The sequence below is a fragment of the Arachis hypogaea genome, chromosome 7, assembly GCF_003086295.3.
Source record: "Arachis hypogaea cultivar Tifrunner chromosome 7, arahy.Tifrunner.gnm2.J5K5, whole genome shotgun sequence".
Taxonomy (NCBI): domain Eukaryota; kingdom Viridiplantae; phylum Streptophyta; class Magnoliopsida; order Fabales; family Fabaceae; genus Arachis; species Arachis hypogaea.
In genome coordinates this window covers 13,064,136-13,089,722 of record NC_092042.1, presented here as the reverse complement: position 1 = coordinate 13,089,722, position 25,587 = coordinate 13,064,136, and the positions used below count along the sequence as shown (strand labels likewise).

General features: G+C 29.4%; 1 protein-coding gene across 1 annotated transcript; it reads right to left on the bottom strand.

The window, feature by feature from the left end:
* Positions 1 to 22,540: 22,540 nt before the first annotated feature.
* LOC112701151 (zinc finger BED domain-containing protein RICESLEEPER 3-like) lies at positions 22,541 to 23,813 on the bottom strand. The gene is made up of 2 exons (XM_072198620.1): positions 22,849 to 23,813; positions 22,541 to 22,743 (listed from the first exon to the last, which is right to left on the bottom strand). The coding sequence occupies exons 1-2, from the start codon at positions 23,777 to 23,779 to the stop codon at positions 22,691 to 22,693; spliced, it is 984 nt and encodes a 327-aa protein (XP_072054721.1). The 5' UTR covers positions 23,780 to 23,813; the 3' UTR covers positions 22,541 to 22,690.
* Positions 23,814 to 25,587: the final 1,774 nt, after the last annotated feature.

Genomic DNA, 25,587 nt, shown 5'->3' with positions numbered 1-25,587 from the left:
TTATGTGTGCAAAATTCTAATAAATAAGAGAAGAAATATTCCAATTTTAGTTATTTTATTTATAATTATATTATTGTATAATGTAACATGGTGATTTTATTAATTATATATAAAATTTTAATATAGGTTATATCTTTTTAATAATTATCAAAATATATTTATAAAATAAATAATATATCTTTAATAATTATTTAAAAATATCTATGCAACAAACATCATATCCATATATATGAGAAATGATAATATCACTCTCAAATTAATAAGTAATAACACTACTTTTTTTTTTAATTATACTTTTTTATTTTATCTTCTATTAAATATATCTCCGATAATTATTCAAGAATATTTATATAATAAAATAAAATTAATACAAATTAAATAAATTAATAAATAATAAAATTTTAAAATTTTAAAATATGAATTGAATATATTTTTTGAGAGTCAGATAAAGACTCCTAAAACGTTTTTTTTTAAAGATGTTTTTCGGTAATTAAAATTTAACATATATAATTAATTAAATTATGTTATTTTTGTCAAAATTAGGTTAGACAAATTGATTCAACCAAAAAAATGGTGAATCAAATCTTGAAGTCTAAATTAATATTATTTTTTAATAAAAAATGACTACAATACCCTTATTATAGAGAATGATTAAAATACTCTTATTATATATATATATATATATATATATATATATATATATATATATATATATATATAAATTTTAAAAATTCTAAATCTTAATCCTACAATAGAAAAATAAAGGACTAAAATTTAGGATTTTCAAAATTAATATATATAATGAAAATATTTTAGTTATTTTTTATAATAGGGTATTGTAGTCATTTTCTATAAAAAATAATATTAATTTAGACCAATTCAAGATTTGATTCACCATTTTTCAGTCAAATCAATTTATCTAGCCTAATTTTGATAAAAATAACACGATTTAATCAATTATATGTATTAAATTTTAATTATTAAAAAACATCTTTATAAAAAGACATTTTCAGCGTCTTTATCTAAATGGCTCCCATATTTTTTTGTACATAGCATGAATATCTATCCTAATTATACTTAATTTTGTCTTTATTAAAAATTCATTTAACTTTATCCGTATTAATTTCTTAATATATTCAATTACTTTTCTGTAATAATATTAAAATGTAAAATAATTATTTTCAAATTTATATGAAAATCAAAATGTTTTTAAAAGTTCTATATTATAATAAAAATGTTGAGCTGTTTCATCATTTATCCGTGTAGCTAATATTTTTTCATAAAATTTTTTTATAAATTCTAAAAAATATAAATACAAATGATATTAATTTATGTGTGCAAAATTCTAATAAATAAGAGAAGAAATATTCCAATTTTAGTTATTTTATTTATAATTATGCTATTGTATAATGTAACATGGTGATTTTATTAATTATATATAAAATTTTAATATAGGTTATATCTTTTTAATAATTATCAAAATATATTTATAAAATAAATAATATATCTTTAATAATTATTTAAAAATATCTATGCAACAAACATCATATCCATATATATGAGAAATGATAATACCACTCTCAAATTAATAAGTAATAACACTACTTTTTTTTTAATTATACTTTTTTATTTTATCTTCTTTTAAATATATCTCCGATAATTATTCAAGAATATTTATATAATAAAATAAAATTAATACAAATTAAATAAATTAATAAATAATAAAATTTTAAAATTTTAAAATATGAATTGAATATATTTTTTGAGAGTCAGATAAAGACTCCTAAAACGTTTTTTTTAAAGATGTTTTTCACTAATTAAAATTTAACATATATAATCAATTAAATTATGTTATTTTTGTCAAAATTAGGTTAGACAAATTGATTCAACCAAAAAAATGGTGAATCAAATCTTGAAGTCTAAATTAATATTATTTTTTAATAAAAAATGACTACAATACCCTTATTATAGAGAATGATTAAAATACTCTTATTATATATATATATATATATATATATATATATATATATATATATATATATATATATATAAATTTTAAAAATTCTATATCTTAATCCTACAATAGAAAAATAAAGGACTAAAATTTAGGATTTTCAAAATTAATATATATAATGAAAATATTTTAGTTATTTTTTATAATAGGGTATTGTAGTCATTTTCTATAAAAAATAATATTAATTTAGACCAATTCAAGATTTGATTCACCATTTTTCAGTCAAATCAATTTATCTAGCCTAATTTTGACAAAAATAACACGATTTAATCAATTATATGTATTAAATTTTAATTATTAAAAAATATCTTTATAAAAAGACATTTTCAGCGTCTTTATCTAAATGGCTCCCATATTTTTTTGTACATAGCATGAATATCTATCCTAATTATACTTAATTTTGTCTTTATTAAAAATTCATTTAACTTTATCCGTATTAATTTTTTAATATATTCAATTACTTTTCTGTAATAATATTAAAATGTAAAATAATTATTTTCAAATTTATATGAAAATCAAAATGTTTTTAAAAGTTCTATATTATAATAAAAATGTTGAGCTGTTTCATCATTTATCCGTGTAGCTAATATTTTTTCATAAAATTTTTTTTTATTATGACATCACACAAAATTTCGAGCCAATTTCCATTGAAAACAATAAAAATGTAATTAAAAGGCCTAATACTATATCAGTTTAGCTTACATACAAGTCAGTAAAGTATCTTTAAATAGAGTTACTTTTCAACCGGCTTGGGCAAACAACGAAATTTTGAACCATTATAAACTGACCAAAGTATGAATCGATTGCATGTTCAGCATGAGTTCTTACAGGTGCTGTCTACATTAAGAATTTTCCATCAATCTAAGCCATTTATATTTTTTAAAAATATATCTAAAAGGTTTAAATAGTGGAATCAAATGTTCCGATCAAGTACAACAGAACACCTGAACATCTTCCAATATTATTATTATTATATACTGATTTGAATAAGAATTAGAATTACATCGATTATATCAATTATTTGAATTCGAAATTATTATTATTATTATTATTATTATTGCATAATAGGTTATTAGTCACGTGAATTATTATTACGAAATCATGTTAATTATACTTGAAATTGATATAATTGCTATAATTGTCATATACTCTCAATTATATCGATTATATCAATTTAACTATATCAATTATATTCAAATTATTATTCAATTATTTTAATAAAAATTCTTGCTATAATTAGGTTATTACTATGTTATTATCTTGTATCAATTGTTATAATTAATTCAATAAAGATATTTATTCAGTATATATGTTATCTATATTAATTATATGCCAATATTTATAAGAATGAGTTAAAAAAAGTGATATATATATAATATTATTGTTATATAAAAAATAAATATAAATGGATATAAACGGTATTAAAAAAATAAAGCCTATATATAAGAATAACGAAAAATTCAAGTAATTATTTATTAATTTTTATGGTTTCTATTACGCTTAATAAAAATTGAGTGATCTAAAAAATAAATATGGAGGTGATATGCATACGTATATTAATACAGAAAGAATATATATTTAGAATTATTTTTCTATTATATCACTTATTTACTGACACCCTTAAAATCTTTAAAAATATACAATTGTATTATCATTCAAAACACAAATTCATCCTTTATTTTCATTAAATATTTAGATTAATTCAGTTTGATGAGTGTTTTAATAAAAAGATAGACTATTATTATTATTATTAAAATAAAAACTATCATTAATTGATAATTAATTTAATAATATATTAAATATTAATTTAATATAATTATGATGAAAATATTTTTTCAAAATAATATAATCATACATTATTCATGAGCTAATTATTATGCAATTAAAGATATTATTATAACATAATATTTACTTATTATATTTCTATTACACTTTGTATATATCATAAAAAAATGCATGTTTCATTCTTTTTTCTAAATAAAATCTGTTTCTATCGGCAAAGAAATTGTGTTTAGATCAACGATTTACTATATGTTTAGGTAGCGATTTTTTTTTAATATAATAAAAATACAATTAAAGAAATAAAGGATAAAAAAACTTAAATATATCTGACACCACTTCATTTTATTAAAATATTTAAAAATAGCACATTCACGAAAAATACTCATAATATATAAATTGAGACAATAATTTAAAATTCTCTAATATTAATTTAATCAAATATTAATATTAAAACCAAATTACTTAAACAATGTTGAATCTATTCTAGTCCTTAGTCACGTATAGAATAGAGTCATTCTCATAATGACAACCAACTGAAACAACATCGTAAGTTTGAACATTTAGAATTCGTGCAAATTCAGACCATTCTCGCGTTAAATAAACTTCATCATCCGCTATCCATGCAATGCGGCAAGGTATAGAATTGCCACACCGAGAAACCAAACTAACCCTTATTTCCCTCAATGGCATTGCATGCATGCAAAAGAAAGCCGGTAATTTCTGAAAAAATCACAATATGTTATAAAATTATTCTAATAACGAAAAGCTTAAAATAAGAAAATTTAAATATATTACCAATCGTTGAAATTGCATATCCGAGTTTATTACGAATTTAGCAAAATTGAACTTAAACTGAGGGAATTCAATCTCATTATGTGCTCCACTTCGAAGATTTTCGGACAGACGTAAAAAGCATGGAGGGGATGCAACTTGAACTTGTCCTATAAAGTTCCGTGGAAACAATTCCTCAATCAAAAATTGAGTTCCTCTCAAGAAAGCTAACTTTAACCACATTCCATTAGGTTGATTATAATAGGTGAGTAGATCCAACCATCCTTCGGTAAAGTAGAGGTTATTGCCCCTTCTTTGAACGCTTACATCCATGTAGTTGGAACCTGAATCAGTGAAGACAACTCGATGAGATATTTCATGGATGCGATGCATTGTAAACAATTATGGCAAAAGACAATTGAACCGGAATATTAGACGATAAGAATAACTTAGAGTAACAATAATTAATAAATTATCAAAAGAATAATATAATAAAATGAGTATATGAAAAATATTATAAAAATTATAAATTGTACCTTAAAAGGATCAACTTCAATAAAAAACGAAAAATACATTCTCATTCTATGAAGTAGTAAAAAAATAATAATATAAAATTATGAGCTGACTCTCAAATTTAAATTCATGTACCACAAAAAAACACTATATATAGACTTTAGTAAAACAAAAACAAATATGTAAATTACTTATTATTAAGATAATTTTTTATTATATAGAGTAATTATGCATCATATATTAATTTGTTAAAATTATATAATTTTATCATATCATGATTAGAATCATTATCTTCTATCATTATTAGAAAAATCTCGGACGATGAATAAGAATATTATACTTAATATACACGGATTGAAATAGAAAAGGGGTAGAGATATATTATTATGCACGGGTTTAATAACTTAGAATGTTTGAAATAAATATCATAAGAAAATAGAATTATAACGGGTTAAAGTAATAAAAAATAACTTGTACAATTATTATATACTAATGCTAAAAATAATTTTACGTAACCCTATTATAATTTTTACGATTACTCGTGATAAATTATTATAATTTTAAGTTGTTACTTTACCCACGTGATAATTTTAATTTTATTATTATTATTATTATTATTATTATTATTATTATTATTATTAATATTAAATAATGAATAAGAATTAAAATTATATTAATATTTTTATAATTAATATAATTAAAATAACCAAAAATATTTAAAATCAATGTGCGTTATTAATATCATAAGATCTGATCATTTTATGATTAGAATCAAATATTCTTATCATGATTACCACGATCGGTGCCATTATCATATCATTATTATTATTATTATTATTATTATTATTATTATTATTATTATTATTATTATTATTATTATTATTATTAAGATGATTAAAAATATTTTTAATTGATAATTAAAAAGTAGTTTAATAGTGCATTAAATATTATTTTGATATAATTATAATGAAGATATCTTCCTAAATTAGTATAATTATATATTCTTCATTAAATATTAATTATAATATAATTATAATAAAGATATTTTTTATAAAATAATTTAGAATAGATGGAAAATTTTATTCGTTTTGGAGGGAAAACGGAGTCACGAGAGATCGACACGTTACCTTAATTAGTTGAGGGAAAACTCAGTTTTAGTATATTAAGTAGATTTCAAAATTTATATAACCATCATCACATACATTACATAAATTAAAGTAAAAATTTAAATATGATACAATATTATTAATTATTTATTAAGTATTTTACATATATTATATATATTATATATATAGTAGTGCGGGTATTACCTAAATCCGACCCGCCCCGAGCGGGTAGGGGTGGGGTGGGTACCCGCGGATTCAGATGATATTGTCATCCCTAATAACATTTGTCTATAGTAAGGCATTGGGTACAAACTCAGTCTAATAAAAATAAAAAATTTGTTGTACCTGAAAATTATTCATTTTATATACAAATATATATTATTTAATTTGTTTTTAATATATTTTTATTTTAATATATATTTTATATAGTAGCTGATTTTTGAAGTTGATATAAAAATTGGATAGTCACTTGATTAAATTTAAGAATTTAACTAATATAAAATTTAAAGTAAAATATACGACAAAATTATTATTAATAAAAATCTTCAAATAATTTTTTATAAATACATACTAAAATTATAAAATTAAAATTTTATATATTTTATAAAAATCATTTACAATTGATAACAAACATATATGAACTAAACTCTAAATTTAAAAGTACACATACACAATAGTATCTACTAAACAAACTTCCAAAATGAAGTTGCTAACAACTATATCATATTTCTTTTGAGTTTAGAGGGCCACAAAAGGAAAAAAGGAACGAACGATTGATTAGCCATTTGTGTATCTTTACAAGTAATCAAGCAATGCGTTTTAGAAGTACAACATAGATGATGGTAGCCAATACAACTCATCAAAAGGTCCCAACTCTCAGTAACAGACAGCAGTTTGGAGTTTCAAGTTTTAAGTACAAAGAAAACCATATTAAGAATTATGTCCCATATTATTTTTAAGAATAAAATATATTTTATATTCTAGAAATTTAAAAAAATAAAAACTGTTTAACGTTTAATTTAATTTAATTTCTAATATTTAAAATAAATTTTAATTTTACTTTCTATTACATATTTTAAAAATCAAAGATAGTCAATAAATATTTTTTTGTAAAAATTATCCTATGTCTATTTTAACGACTGTCTATCATCTATTTCTAATGAGAAAGTTTAGGGGTCATCGTTTTTATTAAAATTTAGTCGGTACTTAACCAGTAAAAAAAAATGAATAATCTTATATTATTAGATGTAATTTCATACCATTAAAAATACTAATAATAATTAATAGATGATTAAAATCACAAAATTTGTCGTTGAAAATATGGATGGTTTATGGTTATGTGGTCTTTGCTTGGAAGCTTCCCTAATTTTTCATCCTTTTCATCCAAAGGAAGCAACATCAGCCAATTAAAAGTTGAATTAGAAAAGAAATTTGTGGGAAAGGAAGAACTTTTTCTTTTCTTGATTATTAAAACAAAAAGGACAAATTAAGTTTTTTTTTTTTTTTTTTTTTTTTTACTATTGAAAAAGAAAAGTCATTAACAACCAGTAAATATGATAGTGTAGTGACAAACAGACAATACTATAAAGTGGGGCCCATAATCCAAACGGATATAAAGCGACGACCCAAGTCTATTGGTCTAAGTCAAGTTAACCCTTGAAAGAAGCAAAGCCCATTTATCCTGCAATTGGATAAAGAGGACATATTATATTGGCCATGGAGAGAAGATGGGAATTACTCAATTAAAACGGGATACTATGCTACAAGAAGGATAGAACAGAGTGAGAAACATAGAAACCCATCAACAAGTGAAGATAAAAGGGAGATATGGAGGGAGGTGTGGAGAATGGAAGTCCCGCAGAAGATCAGAATGTTCTTATGGAAAGCATATCAAGATATATTACCAGTAGGTTCGAACTTATATAAAAGGAAGATTGCATCAGATCCAAAATGCCAAATATGTTTAAAAAGTCCAGAAACAGTTGAACACGCATTACTACTATGCGATTGGGCCAGGGCAACATGGTTCGGAGCGGAAGGTCAATGGACCCCAACAGTTAAAACAGTTAGTTCAATCGGGAATTGGATAGTCGAATGTATAAAGAAGTTGAGAGCAGGTGGAGGGGAAAACCAGGAAAGGAGAATCAGCAAGCTAGGACTTCTCATGTGGGAGATATGGAAAACAAGGAATAACAAGATGTTTCAACAACAAGAGGTAAATCCTAGAGGGACAATTTTCAGGGCAAAAATACTAGAGGCAATATACTGGAAACTAGCAGATACGCAGCAGCCACACAAAAAAGAAGGAAATTATAGTAAGACTAACCTGGTGAAATGGAGGCCGCCCCCTTCGAACTGGCTGAAAGCTAATGTTGATGCAGCATTTAGGAAGGAAACCGGAATAGGCGCAATAGCTGTGGTCATCAGAGATTATAAAGGGAGGATTATATTAGGTTTCTCAGGAAAGATTCAAACCAAATCAAGTATTGCGGCAGAAGCTCAAGCGATAAGGCAAGCATTAATCATAGTGAACAACCTACAAATGGGTAAAACTCTAATAGAATCTGATAACTTAAAGCTAGTTCAAGCAATAAAATCTAATACACCCATAGGAGAGGCTTTGGCCATAATCCAAGACATTCGAATTTTGATGGAAATGTTACCTGAGAAGGGAATAACTTGGACCCCAGAAACGGAAATCGCCTGGCCCATGCAGTAACAAAAGCAGCAGAAGCGGATACTTTACGAGCAAACTGGAGTACCAATCCACCTGAAGATATACAAAACATAATTAGAAAAGAGATGCATCTGTGAAGCAAAAATTAAAAAGAAGAAGAGCAAATCTGTGACAAAGCAAAGAAGAATGGCTCGAACCAGGTCAAAAGACAGGAAAGGGAGATTTATCCAGATCTTCAACGATCTGAGACAGCAGATTACCATGCAACCCGATGGGATGATGTTGCAGAGTTATCGCTGCGGGATCGAGAGGCAGAGGAGGAACAGGGCAGACTCAGCGGCGGCGACCTAGGGCGACCACGGAGGATAAGTTCATGGCAAAGAGAGAGTAGTATCACGGACACCCAGGCAAGGCCTTGAAGGGAATCTGGCGTGGGTCTCTGGCCGCTCCGAATTGGTGAAGTGAATGAAGGTATTCGTTAATGGCTACAGGGGGAGGAAGGGGCTGTCTTCGGGCTCTGCGGTGTAGACGGCGACAAGACGGAGAGAGGGCGTCCAAGATCTGGAAATTCCGTCGAGCCTTCCCTCCGATGATGTCAGTAACCATGCAGAGATTATTTCAATTCACAGGTTTGTTGAAGACGAAGAACATGAGAGCATTCGAAACTCTCTCTCTCGCGGCAAGGGTAACATGCACCCGGGTATAACGGGTCGGTCAAGGGGGGCATGGATCTCTGTTCTGGATCTGGGCTCTTTGTGGGCCCGGGTCCCTGTCCAAAAAAAAAAGTAGTTTTAACTTCCACTAGCCCTATCTCAAATAAATAAATAAACAAATAATAAACAAATCTAACAATCCTTATCCAGTAACGTTTGGTAGAGAGACAAAGATGAAAAAATTGAGACGGAGAGACAAAAATTTAAAATAAAAACTGAAATAAATTTTAGTATTCTATTTAATGTACAAAGGATAAAATTGAAATTAATTAATTAAAATGAAGGTATTTTAGGTATAAAATATTATTAAAATTTTAGTTTTCGTCTCTAAAAATTTCAGTCCCTCTGTCTCCACTTTTTAGAGATACTGAAATACTAAAATTTTGAGAATAGAGACAAAAATTTTAATACCAATTTTTAAGCCAACAAATATGATACTGAATTTCAGTCTCTCAATTTCTATCCTAGTGCCTCAAAACAAATGCTATTTAAGACTGCATTTGAAGAAGAGACTGAGATTAAAAGATTAAAATTAAATTATGTCTTAATATTATATTTATCTTAAAATAAATATAAAAATTAAGATACAAATTTAGAATTAAAAAATTAAATAAAAATATTTTTTAAAAATATAATTAAAATTTAATCTTTGTTTTAAAAAATATTAGTCTTCTATATCTTTATTTTTTGGTAAAATTTTATATTCTGAAATTAAAATTTTAATTTTAATTTCTAACCATTAAATATAATAGCAGTCTCTAAAAATAAATGTTATCTAAAACTACAAATTTGGAGAGTGAAGTACAATTAATGTTCTATTACGAATGAACTCAATTAATTAAGTTTATTCTCAGTTTATTTATACTTAAATTTCTTTTGATAAATATATTTAAGTATGTTTTGAATTTTCCTACCTTACCACTAATTTGTTTCTGATTTAGTATATTTTGTTAATCGGATGTTCTTCTCACCTTCTCCAACAAATTTGAATAATCTAAAGTTAAATTTCACTATTTTTTTAACTATTATTCCAATTTTTTTCAAATTAAAAGATATACTATATATGCGAGGCGTGAGCATAATTTTAATTTCTTTTCGGTAAAATAAAAGAACTTTATAGAGACAGGAGACTAGCGTGTTGTTTAAGGACTTATTGAAAGAAAAATAAATGGTACAATAGCAATATTCGAACCAAATGTGTGTGAATGACAAATTCTTTACCGTGTTATATATGTTCATTTGGTTTTATCCCAAATATACTGTTTAGCATCAGCACTCCTAAAATTACACTACATGAAAAATATTTTCATCATTATATTTCATTGTTTGGTTAAACAACTGGTCAATATCAATATAATGGGGCACGTAGTTCCGTCAATAATATTAGAATTGAGTGAGCTTTAACTCATCTCAAAAATTAATTGAACGAAGGGTTAAGTACTTTTTTTCTTCTTAACGTCTTGAGTCAAAATTGTTTTTGACATTTTTTTATTAAAATTATTTTTAATATTATAAAATATTATAAAATTATTCTTTTTAACATAATAATTTTTAAAATAATATAAATATCTTTTTTCTATTTTTACTGTCTATCCCACTCACTCATTATTTTACTATTTTCCACTTAAAACAAAAAAATCAAAATGAAAAAAAGAAAAAAAAAGAAGAAAAAAAAGAAAGAAAGAAGAAGGAGGTGACGGCAGGAAAGTGGGTGGCCGTCGCCGTCGCATTTTGCCTTTAAGACTTGTCGCGATGGACTTCTCTATTAGGGCTTGTCGCACAACCATCGTTGGTGTTCCCTATCGCCGCTGTCGTCAGGATTCAGCCGCTCCGTCGCTATTAGGTTAACCCTCTACTGCTTCCCTTATATTCTCTATGCATCCGCGGGATTTCTCTTCGCCGTCGCAAAGTCTGAGCTCTGGTTCCTCTCCCGTCACGCTATGCTCTGCTGCGCAGCCATTGCTAGAGTTTTAACCGCTCCGTCATCGCTGAACAAGGATTTCGTTACTCCCCATCATTGTTGTACATCTGTTCTGTCTCTACTGTCGCTGGACAAGGATTTCGTTCTTCCTTTTTTTATTTTTTTTTAGTTTTTGAAGAACGTAAACATCATTTTTTCTTTCTAATTTTTTTAATTTCTGTTGTTGTTGCTGATTTTGGATCTAAAATTGCGGTTGATGATTGCTGAATTATTGTTTAATTTAAAATTTCTGTTAGATTTATTTTATGGTTGTTGCTGTTGCCGAATCGTTGTACAAAAAAAAAGGATTTAGGTGGAAAGAAAAGGGTTTGGGGTAGTGGGTAGGTGGTAGTGATTTAGGATGATGAACTGATAATAGAAAAAAATGTGTGATGGTTATGGTGCCAATAGTGATGGTCTATGGTGGCAGTGGTGATGGTGATAAGGAAAAGGAGAGGGAGAGATGCGTAGCGATGATAACGATGATGCAGAGGTTAGTGGTGAGAGTAGGGAGAATTTTTTAATTTTTGTCTAAGGACAAAATTGTCCTAAAAATATCATTTATGGACAAAAGAATGATTTTATAACGTTTTCTAACATCGAGGATAATTTTAATAAGAAAAAAAAGTTGGGGACGATTTTGATTTTGACCTAAGACATTAAGGACGAAAAAAGTATTTAACCCTAGAATAAACTACTAAAAATACATACAAATAATTTTGTTATTTATAAAAATACACTTGAATTTTATTATCAACAAAAATATTTTTAAATAATTTAAAAATATGACAAAAATATCTAAAAGAATATTATTTTTTTGTAAATAGCAAATGATTTTTATATTTAACAAATCGCTTATGTATTTGATGCAAAATTTTATAAGAATATTTAGATAAATATTTAAAAAATATACACAAGAAAACTGGATAAAAATTAATCTCTATATTTTTTATTTTTTAAAAGTATTATTGGTTGTTGATAAAAAAATTACAAAAAAATATATATTTAGCGAAAAATCACCAAATTTTAAGAATAAAAATATCTCATTTTTTTAACCATGTTTAAAAAAATCGTATCAAAATTTAATTTCTAAAATATTTTTTGAAAATATATATTCAATGTTAGATATTTTTATCATATTTTTAAATTATTTAAAAATATTTTTATCGATAACAAAATTCGAATATATTTTTATCAATAATAAAATTAGGACAATTTACGCATCTAAATTATTTGAGCTCCAATATTACGCAAGTACATTATTTCCAAATTCAATACGCAAATGCATTGTTTCACTATTTTATGTAAACCGCTACTGGCAGTAGCGGTTTATAGGTGTGCATAAACCGCTACTACCTGCCGCGGTTTATGTGTGGGAGTGTGTGAATGTAAACCGCTGCTGGCAGCAACGGTTTACGTGCGTGTGTGTGTGTGAGTGTAAACCGCTACTGCCAGTAACGGTTTACGTGTGATGCTTTGCCTATATAAACCGTAGTTGTAGCCGCGGATTATGCATTTAGATGGTTTGTGGAGTTTTTTAGAGAGAGAAAATTCTAGAGAGAGGTCAGAGCAAGTTGTGAGCGGGCCCGAGGTTTCTCAGCGGCGATTTCTGGCGAGTTATCATGGCAGGCAGGACCCTGTACCGACTGAACGGTGTTGCGCATATTGCCGGTTCTATTGGTGACGAGGTTAATTAACATTTATTTTTTTCTAGGCTTTGCATATGTTAGTCAGAAAAATGGTAGGTTAGGTAGACGAATTAGAATTTATAGATTATTCCCTCTAGTTTGAAATTAGGGTTCGCATGCTAGGATGTTAGTTCATTGATTTTGGTTTAGTATTTTGAGTTTTTCTTGGTAAGTTATATATATGCCTAGTTACCTGAATTTCAAATCCCGTCAATGAATGTTATGCTATATGGTGTTGGTTTAGTTTAGGGAAAGGGATAGTTGACGTTAGTGAATTATTATAGTTTGTTTAGGATATTTGTATGATATGAAGTTTTAAATTTTAAAGCTGTACAATATTTTAAAATTTTTCGATGTTATTTAGTAAAGTATGTGTGTTGTTATTTTCCCTATCGTGACTAGGGAATTTTTTTTAATACTATATAGGAGAATTTGTTGATGGTTTAAGGTATTCGTATACGGTTAGATATGGGAATTTGTTTAAGGATAGGAGAATTTAATTGGACTCTGTTTTTCTTTGTTGTTCTGTGCAGCCCACTAGGTGTATATACAGTGTGAGACGGCAACAGAATATGCCCATGCATGACAGGATCATCCCGTATTTAGAGAGGGCTGGATTGTACCATTTGGCAAGGCTAAACAGCCAATGGTTCTGGTTGGATGAGCCGCTTGTTAGTGCGTTCGTTGAGAGGTGGCGTCCTGAGACGCATACGTTCCACATGCCTTTCGGAGAATGCACAGTGACATTGCAGGACGTGGCATTTCAGCTAGGGCTGCCTGTGGATGGGGAGGCTGTGAGTGGTTGCCTTGGTGAGTTTGAGAAATACATGGAGGGTGGCCGACCAGCTTGGGAGTGGTTTGAGGACCTATTCGGTGAGCGGTCTCCACCTCTTGGAATATCATCATCACTGTCCCCACCAATATCGACAGGCTCCTCATCTGAATCATCGTCAAACAGTGCATTCTCAACTCGATCCGGTCCGGCATCGCATTCAAAATCAGGAACAACAGGACCAACATATGCATGAACAGCCCAACACGTTTGGGCTCCGCATTCGGAACTGCCACTGCTACCACAGGCATCAATGTTGATGCACCACCAGCTGGGGTCGACTGAGGATTAGGTGCCGATGCCCCAGAGCTATCCACACCATCTTCCAACTTCGCAAACAGCTCAGTTACCCTCACCTCCGGAAAACTACTCCTGTAGTGAAACAAGACCTGCAAGTCTTCATCCGACCCGATCACGAAGGTCTCATATCTCACACCAGTTGAGACAACATCAATGGGAATCTTGTAAAATAATTTTTTTACCCACTTCGTCCCACAGGTACCGAGCTTCCGTAATATGCTTTGCTTAATCTCCGCCAACGTATTCGACGATCGGATAAAAACACTAAGCGGTTCTCTATCTGTGAATTTTACACCATGCCTTTTGCTCTTTTGAATTTTTCCAGAGCAGTGAACCAGAGCCACAAAACTATCCTCCCCCTCCATTTGTGAATAACACTCTACCTCTCCACATTTGGCCCCTCTACGGTTTATATAGGCAGCCTCATTCAGCCCATCACACGTAAACCGCTACTGGCAGTAGCGGTTTACACTCACACGCACGTAAACCGCTGCTGGCAGCAGCGATTTACACTCACACACTCCCACACATAAACCGCGGCAGGTAGTAGCGGTTTATGCACACCTATAAACCGCTACTGCCAGTAACGATTTACATAAAATAGTGAAACAATGCATTTGCATATTGAATTTGAAAACAATGTATTTGCGTAATATTGGGGCTCAAACAATTTATATACGTAAATTGCCCATAAAATTATTTAGGTGCATTTTTTATAATTTACCTTAGAAAATAAGAAAAATCTCACATATTTATAAAAGTTTTTAAGGGATTAGCTATATCTTTAAAATATATGAAACTTGCAATACATCTATCCATATTTAAAGATGATCATCTAAAACGTAAAATTCAATTGTAGGAATAAATATTTTTACCTCATAATAATAATAATAATAATAATAATAATAATAATAATAATAATAATAATAATAATAATAATAATAATAATAATTTCATGTACGAAAGGGATTTACTTACTTCACGAGTAAGTATCATATACTTGCTTTACTGAATAACACTCTATAGACATTCATCAAGTTATCATACAGTTATTGAATATAACATAATAAAACTATTTTAATTAGATTCCCAGAACTTAAAAATGAAAATAGTCTGACCATATATTAAATTTCAGAGTTAAATTTACAAATCTATAATTGAATATGAAACTTTTATTAGTTCAAAATTCAAACCAAATAGCTAATTAAGAATCCTGAAATATTATCCTATTTGACTAAGCTTTTGATTTTATTTTCCTTGGCATAGTCATGAAAAGAGACTTTCAACTTCACTAATTGGGAAAGGGGAATGGTCCACTCTAAAACATTGAAAATACAAGATCCGTAACAAACTCCTAAACCACATGTGTATAATACAAGTCTTTTTCTAAATGTTATTTTTCACATTAAAAAAAAATAATAGTATAGATTTCTAGATACTACAACTAATTTTGATGTCCTTTATTATTTAATTAGATATTTAGATTTATGTGAAAGATAACGAATGAATTAGAATAAGAGACTGGTTTTATTTTAACAACATTCAACAAATTTTCAATAATTTCTTAAATAATGATGTGGAAATTAAATATTTTGGTTAATATGATAATATATTATTATATTTATATAAAAAATTAAGTTCATCTACTATTTTGTCAGCTGATTGTTTGTTAAAAAAATTGATTCCTAACAAATAAAGTCGTCAAAAACTTCACATACATATTCTCTATTTTTTTTGGTAATTTCTCCAATATTCTCTAAAAATTATAAGTTAAATTATTCCCTATTATATATTAACATGATAGATCTAATTGTGTACATATTTAACACATAAAATAACTTTTATAACGTAATTTATTTGAATTCGAATTATTGTGTTTGAATTAAACACTAGTCTATTATCTTATCAAGTCATTTTAGTCTTTTACTCTTTTAATAGTATAAAATTGGAAAAATCTGTGTGTAATTTTAAAGAATATTTAATGAGTGCTTCAAAAAGCTCTCTTTTTTTTCTTCTAAACTTTAACTATGAGTTTGATTGACAATGACATTATTTGATATATTAAAAATATATAAATAAAATCTATCAGGTAAAAAATTTATATATGGACAAAATATTAGTGTAAAATGGATCTATCCAATAGAATACTCATATACAAATAAAATATTTTCATAAGTTGCGAAAAATTTAAACTTATGAGACATTCACCTTATTGCAACTTTTTGCCACGTGTCAAGACTTCAAATTTTTTACAAATTATAACAAATTTTTATTTCCACTAAATAGACAATCGGAATGTGAATAACATCAATAATGGATTGTATTTCTATGTCCAATAACTATAAAAAAAATATCTCAATCTAATTTCACTTTTACCTTTCACTTTTTTCATTATCTATTTTCACTCACACCAAATCCTAAATCCTATTTTCAACCCAGCCTCCCACCGCCGCTTCTTCTGTAACGCCGTCCATCGTCGCTGATTAAGAAGCTGCAGTGTGCTGCCATTGCCACTTCGCACAGAATGAAGACGCTGTTTCATCGTTACTTCATGTCGCACCAGTGCCTCTCCATCTCTCCTGAAGCTCGCGAAGTGCCGTTGCTACCTCTGCCCCTGCTCCCCATAGTGGCACCGTGCCTCTGTTCCCAACATCCGCACATTCCTGACGAGTAAGAAGGCCGCTCATCATCCTACTGCGCCGCACACAGCCACATCACCCTACTGCTTTCTTACGGCGTGCATTCCTGCCGAGGAAGAAGGTCCCCCGTAGTATAGCTTCACCACGACGACGTCTCTACTTTATCCTAGTCTTCGTTTATCCAAATGGTATGGCCCAAATAAACATCTACATCTTAATGAAAAGAACCATCCACATACATAGTAAAATGAACATACTGCGGAACATGTGCTGGCAGAATTAAGCAAATCAAGTAAAATACCAATAGTATATCCAAATAAACATCCACTTTAGAATGAAAAAAACTATCCGCATACATAGTAAAATGAACATTCCACTTAATTGATAAAAAATAAGTAACGAGATAACCGCTGCAGAACACCGGAGTTGCGATATAGCAGCAGCGACAGTAACAAATAATTGCGAGAGAACAATTGCAACCAAAAAAAAATAAAATTCTGATTAAACCTAATTAATTCAAAATTTGATTTTTAAAATTAAAATTAATTTTTCTTATTTAACCTATTATTTATATTATTAAAAAAACTTTATTCTCCTGTGCTTTCTCACAAATTTTATGCCACCATACATGCACATCACCCGATACATCCATATATTTGAATTACATCATTTTTACTTTCATATTAAAATTAATTTTCATATCATAATATCCGATAAAAGACCATTTACCCTTCAGTAACAATAACCAAGTAAAATTACATTGGTTTTTTTTATACGACTAAAGTGCTTTATGCCCCTGACCCTTAAGGCACATATAAAGTTAGTTACAAAAGTACATTTTTATATGCCATTGTTGTTCCTTAAACCAAGCTAAGTTAACTTGAATTCTAATCATAACCATAAACATGGCAAGACCTCTTCTTCTTGCCTCTTCTATGCCCAAAACAACACCCTTCCTTGTTCTGCTTTCAATCTTTTCTATATTCTCTGTTATAACTTTTCTCTGTGGCACTAGAAAGATGAAGAAGTTCAAGGCAAGAGCATTGGAATCAGCCAGCTCAAAGAAGAACAAGCTTATTACAAAGATAAATAGCAATCTCAGCAATAGAGCGGTTTCTTCCATGGCCAAGATGCTTTCATGGAGGAAAGTGCAAGCGACCGAAGAAGAAGAAGAAGAACAAGAAGAGATTTTTTACAGTAGTGATGATCATGATCAACACCAAAAAGATGATGAAGCTATTTGGAAGAAGAACATCTTGATGGGAGAACGGTGTCGTCCCGTCGATTTTTCCGGCAAAATTATCTACGATGCACACGGAAACTTGGTCCGTGATTTGTCTCACGACTAAGACAAATCAAAATCGGTAACATCTTAAGAAAATTGTGATGACACTAGTTCAGAACTCTGACCAAATTTTGCTATGTAAGAAAAATAATAATCTTAGCAACTTTTTTGATCTCATATTTGGAAATGGAAGGAAGGACTTTTCTGTTGATTTTGCATTGGGCTGTGGACTTTAATTTACATATAATTTAGCACTTCAATTTATTCATGTTTGGGTTAAGGAAGACTTATCATTAATTATTGCTGATAGATTTACTTAATTCCTATGTTTCCAAAATCTTGATGTTCTAAATTAAGAAGGGGATTGTATTGTGTGCGAGTAAACTATGAAAGTGAAAAACTTCCTTTTTTTTTTTCTCTTGAGATTTTTATTGTCTCACTATGTTGATGGTTGGATAATTTCTTCAAATTATTGATTCTGTAGCCATTGTTGAGGGTCTTTTGTGATCCTTGGTGAGGTCGATAGGGTGGTTTGCTGTCTTCGAATTTGGTCTCTTAGTGTGCTCTTTCTGAAAGTTTTAGTAAATAAATACTTTATAAAGATATTTACTGATGAAATTAATTTTGATATAGGTTGTTTATACATATCTAATTAGAATTTTATTTTGATGTTTTATACAGTTATTCTATTATAGTTAATTTTTAAATAGTGAGTTTAAAAATTATTTATTTTGATTAAAAGATATTATGTGCACATTAAAAATTAACTATCAAATCAGTTATCATATATTTATATATATATATTTATTATTTAATATATTTTTAATATGCATTTTATGTTAATTTATACTCTATATAAATATAAATTTGCTAGCGATTTTTGAAATATACGTAGGACGGTTGTTTTCTTTTCTTTCTAAAATTAGAAATAAAAATCGAAACTATAACCTCTAAATGAATATAGAAGATTATGTTATAATTAATTATTTTTTTAATATTGATAGCGTATAAAATTAAATTCATCTAATTATTTGAATATTTGCAGGCGGATATTCTAGAATAACTCGTGTAATATTCATTTAAACTTTTCATCATTGTTACCTACATGGCTAAATGGAACTTGGAATTAAGTTAAAGTGAGGGATGAGTCCCTCTAACATTAATCCCATACTTTTCAACTAAATAAAACTGTAGCTCGTATTTCTGGTTAGCTATAATATAAAAGAAGAATGTTACTATCCCAAGACTTTTTATTAATATTTAGTTAATATTTTATTTTTATATTATTAGGATTATATTTTAAAATTTTAAATTTAGAATTTATTTCTTAAGATTTAGAGTATTGGCCAAAATTTTGTTAGTAATGTAATATTGTTTTCATAAAAATAAAAATAAAGATAAAGTATTATTTTAATTCTTAATATTTAGGTCAAATTTTAATTTAATTTTTTAATATTTTAATTTAGTCTTAAAAAATTTCAAACAGATTTAATATTGTCACACCTTAAAACTTTTAGGTACCAAAGTTTAAAGATAAAATAAAGCAACTAAAATTTGCAGATGAGAAATAGATAGAACTAAAAAAGAATATAGATAATAGTAAAATTAATATGATAAAATGGTCAAATTACAATATTTGAGAATACATGAAAAAGTCTATAATACTCTCTTACATATTTTGAAAATTCATACAAAAGGATTACACATATAAAAAGTTTTACTACTTTTTTCTCTAAATTTCACTCGTTAATTCTATGCAAAACATGACATCCATTAGCAAGTTTCACTCATTAATTCTAACCATCTACATATAGTATTTTGTGGAAGTGTATTTAGTTTAAAATTGATCAAGTTGTGCACAAATTGTACATTATGAACTACTTGCATAAATTGCACAAGTGTGTAGAGTCTTCTTCCATATTTATCTTTATCAAATTGTATGATAAGTTGATAAATATCAATTTATGTAACAATTCATTTTTTGACTAAGTCGAAGATTGCAACTAAACTAGCTTATCTTCAAGTTGTAATTTTAACTAGAACTTTAATTATGCAAGCTGACAACTTGCAAAGCTTCATAAGTTTTTCAACTTGATAAGAACATACTTGATTTTAGACCAAATTTAAGTTCTATAATGTTATTTAATTTTCTTGAAACTTCATCATGTTTCACTTGTATCACTTGTAACCACTAGCTATTTTTGTTGACTTCAAACTAAAAAGAAGATTTTTGCTTCTTCTTTTCACAATCTCCCACTCAAAATTATTCTTTTGTGTATTCATTCTGCTCATATTTTTAATAGGCAAAGAGAAGATCTGTACCTATCAAATTTATCTATATTGATTTATGATATCTGCAAGATTGTCGTTGGTGTGGATTTTCTGCATATCCACTTTTCTTTCCTCCACTACTTCACGAACAAAATAATATTGAACTCATATTATCTTCGTTCTTAAGTGAAAAGTTGGATTTCTTACGATATGCAAGGCACTCTGAATGTCACAAACATATCTTAATTGTGCCTGAGTTCCTTTATTAACCTTTGCAACCAAATTGCTTCCTTACAAGATTGCGTAGCTGTTATATATTCAGCTTCTATAGTTCATAATGCTACAATTACTTGTAATTTTGATAATCAGCTTATTGCACCTCCTGCAAGCGTAAATACATAGATTATAATGGACTTTCTTTTGTCAAGATCTCTTGCGAAATCAGAGTCAACATAACTTTTGATAGTAAATTCAAATCCTCCAAAACATAAAGCAACATTAGAGGTTCCTTTGATATATATCAGGATTCTCTTCATAGTACTCCAGTGCTCTTTTCCTGGATTTACCATGAACCTACTGACCATCCCGACAGATTGAGCAAAATCTGGTTTGCTGCAAATCATGACGTAGATAAAGCTTCCCACTGCCGATGCATATGGTACTCGAGATATTTCTATCTTCTCTACTTCACTGCTATGACACATCTCATAAGATAATTTAAAATTGATAGGAAGTAGGGTAGATATCGGCTTACACTTTTGCATGTTGAAGCACCGCAAGACATTCTTCAAGTATTTTTTTTGGGATAGCCAAATTTTTTAATTTTTCTTTCTCGGCAAATTTGCATCCCTAAAATCTTGTTTGCTGGTCCCAAATCTTTCAATCAAACTTTCTAGCCAATTGAGACTTTAATTCTTGGACACAATCTTTGTTAGGGCCTATCACCAACATATCATCTACGTACAACAACAGAATGATTTTTACACCATTACTAGACCTCTTGTAATAAGTGCAATAATTTAACTGAAGTTTGTTGTAATCAAGGTTAATAATGAAGGAATCAGATCTCTTGTACTAACATCTTGACACATGCTTTAAGCCGCGCGAAAATTTGGTTACTCTATAAACCAAGTTTTTTTTTCTGGTTCTTCAAAGCCTTTCTGATTAGAGCACATATATATCTTCTTTAAGTTCACCATGAAAAAAAGCAATCTTTGTATCTAATTGCTCTAGATGTAAATCATACACAACACATATAGCAAGAACTATTCTTATTATAAAAATTCTAACTACTGAAAAAATATTTATTGAAATCAATTCCTTCTTTTTGAGCAAATCCCTTCACTACCAGTCTCGCACGATAACATTCTTTCTGGTCGTGATTGTCACGCTTGATTTTGTAGACCCATTTGTTATCAATGGCTTTTCTTCCATTCAGAAGTGGGACAAACTCCCATGTCTTGTTTCTGCGTAGTGCTTCTATTTCTTCTTGCATGGCTGTCATCCATAAAGAAGAATCTGGATTTTCAACGCAATCTTAAAAGATTGATGGTTCTCTATCTTCAGTAACAAAACAATATGCATCATGACAAGTCATGATGTAGTCATCATTCCATGATGGTCTTCTTAGTTCATGTGTTATTTTGTGAACTTCAGCTGGTTCTTGTACAACTTGCTTAAGTTCTGATTCAGAAGAATCTCTTTCTCTACTTATTATCCATGTATATTGTAGTAGTTTCTTCTAGGGGTGTAATCGGTTCGGTTTGGTTCGGTTTTGGACCGAAAACAAACCGAACTGACCTGATCGGTTGAACGCTAATATCAACCATTCGGTTGGCTGCTTTCTGAACAACCGAACCGAACCGAACCGAACCAACAGCGGTTTGGTTCGGTCGGTTTTTTCGGTTTTTTTATACCTAATAAATAGAATTTAAAATATCATAAAATAAAGTTTAAAACCTTCAATAAAGCAGAATAACAAGAGTATATCACATCCAAATCCAGTACAAATTCAACTTAATTAAATATAAAACAAAGGCAATTAAAAATGTCTAGCAAAACAACAAAAATAAACACACTTTAAACCACAACAGTCACTTTAAAACAAATAAAAACCAAACAGCCAATCAACCACCATGCTTAATCTGAATCCACACCAGACTCATCCTCATCTTCTCCGGTTGGTGCAATTTCTACAAAAATAAAACAAGAAAATCAATATAGATTATAAATATAATATAGATTATAGATTATAAACATAAACCATGAAAGGAACTACAAATTTCTTTTTTGCATACCTAATTCAAGTTTCTCAAACTCTTCAATAAGCTCCTCAAAATCAGTTGTCATTGGAGAAGCACGAAGCCAATTTTGTGTGCATATCAATGCCTCAACTGTCTTTGGAGTTAAAGAACTCCTATAGTTGTTAAGCACTCTTCCACCAGTGCTAAAAGCTGATTCTGAAGCAACAGTTGAGACCGGCATTGCTAAGACATCTCTAACTATTTGGGATAAGATAGGATACTTGCTAGAATTTACCTTCCACCAATTCAATATGTCAAAAGTATTTTGATCACCAGGCTTCTCTAAACCATCCATCAAATACAAATCCACCTCATTCTTGTTGATAATCTCATGAAAATGCACCTCCTTAAAAAAATCACCAGCCATGTCGCCATCAGGTACTCCCACATCTGATGCACCATCCATTGTTGTTGAAGTAAAAGATCTTCCCCCATTATTTGCATTCATATAGCATTCAAACATCTTGGAGAAGGTTTCTTTCACTTTTGCACCCAAAAAATCAGCATCATCCTTATCATATAACTTTTCAAAGCTAAAGTTGACAAACTTCAACTTGTATCTAGGATCAAGAATCACAGCAACAAAAATCATCATGTTGATATTTTTAATGTTACCCCAGTACTTGTCATACTTAAGCTTCATCCTCTCAGCCATACTCCCAAGTAATGGATCTCGACTACCACAAGAAGCTTTGAACACACGCAAAATCTTACAAAACTCATGAAAATATTGAGAAGAAGTCACAAGCAAACTACCAGACACATTCTTTGTAACATCATGAAAAATTTTCAAGAATTCCATAAAGTGTTTTGCATTGTCCCAATCAATATTCCTCGGAATACCACCTTGCATTAGAGCATATTCTGTATCTCTCTCCCCTAGCCTCTTGAACGCCTTTTGAAACTTCAAACCACTTTCAAGCATGGTGTATGTAGAGTTCCATCTAGTGGGAACATCGAGTTGGATAGTACACTTGTCTTGTATCCTAGCTTCTTTAATGAAATCTTTGAACCTATTCATATGACTAGGGGAAGCACGCACATATCTAATAGCATTTCTTATCTTGCTAATAGATTCATGCATCTCTTTCAATCCATCATTAACAACAAGATTAAGAATATGTGCACAACACCTAACATGCAAATGCTCTCCTTTCAAAGGATGTAAATTCCAATCCTCCATTCTAGTTCTTAGGTAAGATATTGCAGTATCATTAGAACTAGCGTTATCAACAGTAATTGTGAACACTCTAGATATCCCCCACCCCAAAAGACATCTCTCAATCTTTCTACCAATTGTTTCTCCCTTGTTGTTTTTAATAAGACAAAAATTAATAATCATCTTTTGCAATTTCCAATCATGATCAATGTAATGAGCAGTGAGACACATATAATTCAGATTTTGCACAGAAGTCCAACAATCAGTAGTTAAACAAACAGATTGATTCGGTTGCTTGAACACAGTTTTCAACCTATTCTTCTCACTAATATAGAGATTCCAACAGTCCTTAGCAACAGTAATCCTTCCCGGAAGTGGAAATCTAGGTTGCACAATACTCATATAGAATCTAAATCCCTCCCCCTCAACAAACTTGAATGGTAGCTCATCAACAATTATCATCCTAGCAAGGGCTTTTCTACACATTTCAGCATCAAAAGTAACTGCAGTAAATACCCCTTCACCCTTTTTTTTTGTTGGAAGGTAAGGATTGTTTGACTAGGGTCACCCGACTCCCTAGGAAATTTTTTACATTGGTTCAACAAATGATAACGCATATTAGTTGTACCATTTCTATGAGAGTCACATGCATATGATGCACCACACCAATTACATTTAGCCCTAGGATGTGATGGCTTGGACTTAGGATCCCTTGTAAAGTGTTCCCAAGTCCAAGATCTAGGTCTAGAAGGTTTTCTGTTACCTTCATTAGCTTCATCCTTGCTATCCTCTTCATCAAATTCCACAGTGCTTGGAGATGGATTTGTTGGAGTTGCTCCCGGAGTTGCACCCACATTAGTTGAATGAACCTTCCTCTTCTTTGATCTAGGATGGGACGGGGGTTTGGTAAGCACGCCGCTGTCCGTTGAAGAACGTACCGCGGACTCAACAATTTCACCCCCAATGAGAGGCGTCCGCTCACTGGGCACCTCATTGCTTGTTGGCTGCATATATATATAAACAGAACAATGAAAAATTAAGGTTTTTAATTCATGAATAGCACCAAAAGTATTGTTTCCAGAAACAAAACAAGCATCATTAACAGCTCTAACAGTCCACCAAAACAAGCATCATTAACAGCTCAAACAGTCCACCAAAACAAGCATCATTTAATACTCGCCAACTGCCATATAATCAACAGAATTTAAATTCATTAACAGCTCTAACAGTCCACCAAAACAAGCATCATTAACAGCTCAAACAGTCCACCAAAACAAGCATCATTTAATACTCACCAACTGCCATATAATCAACAGAATTTAAATTCATTAACAGCTCTAACAGTCCACCAAAACAAGCATCATTAACAGCTCAAACAGTCCACCAAAACAAGCATCATTTAATACTCACCAACTGCCATATAATCAACAGAATTTAAATTCGTTAACAGCTCTAACAGTCCACCAAAACAAGCATCTTAAAAATTTAAGGAATAAAAGGTGAAGGAAGTAAATGAGGTCAATCATCATATAGGACAGGTATTCCTGTAAGCATTGATTGCATGCCAAGAACAT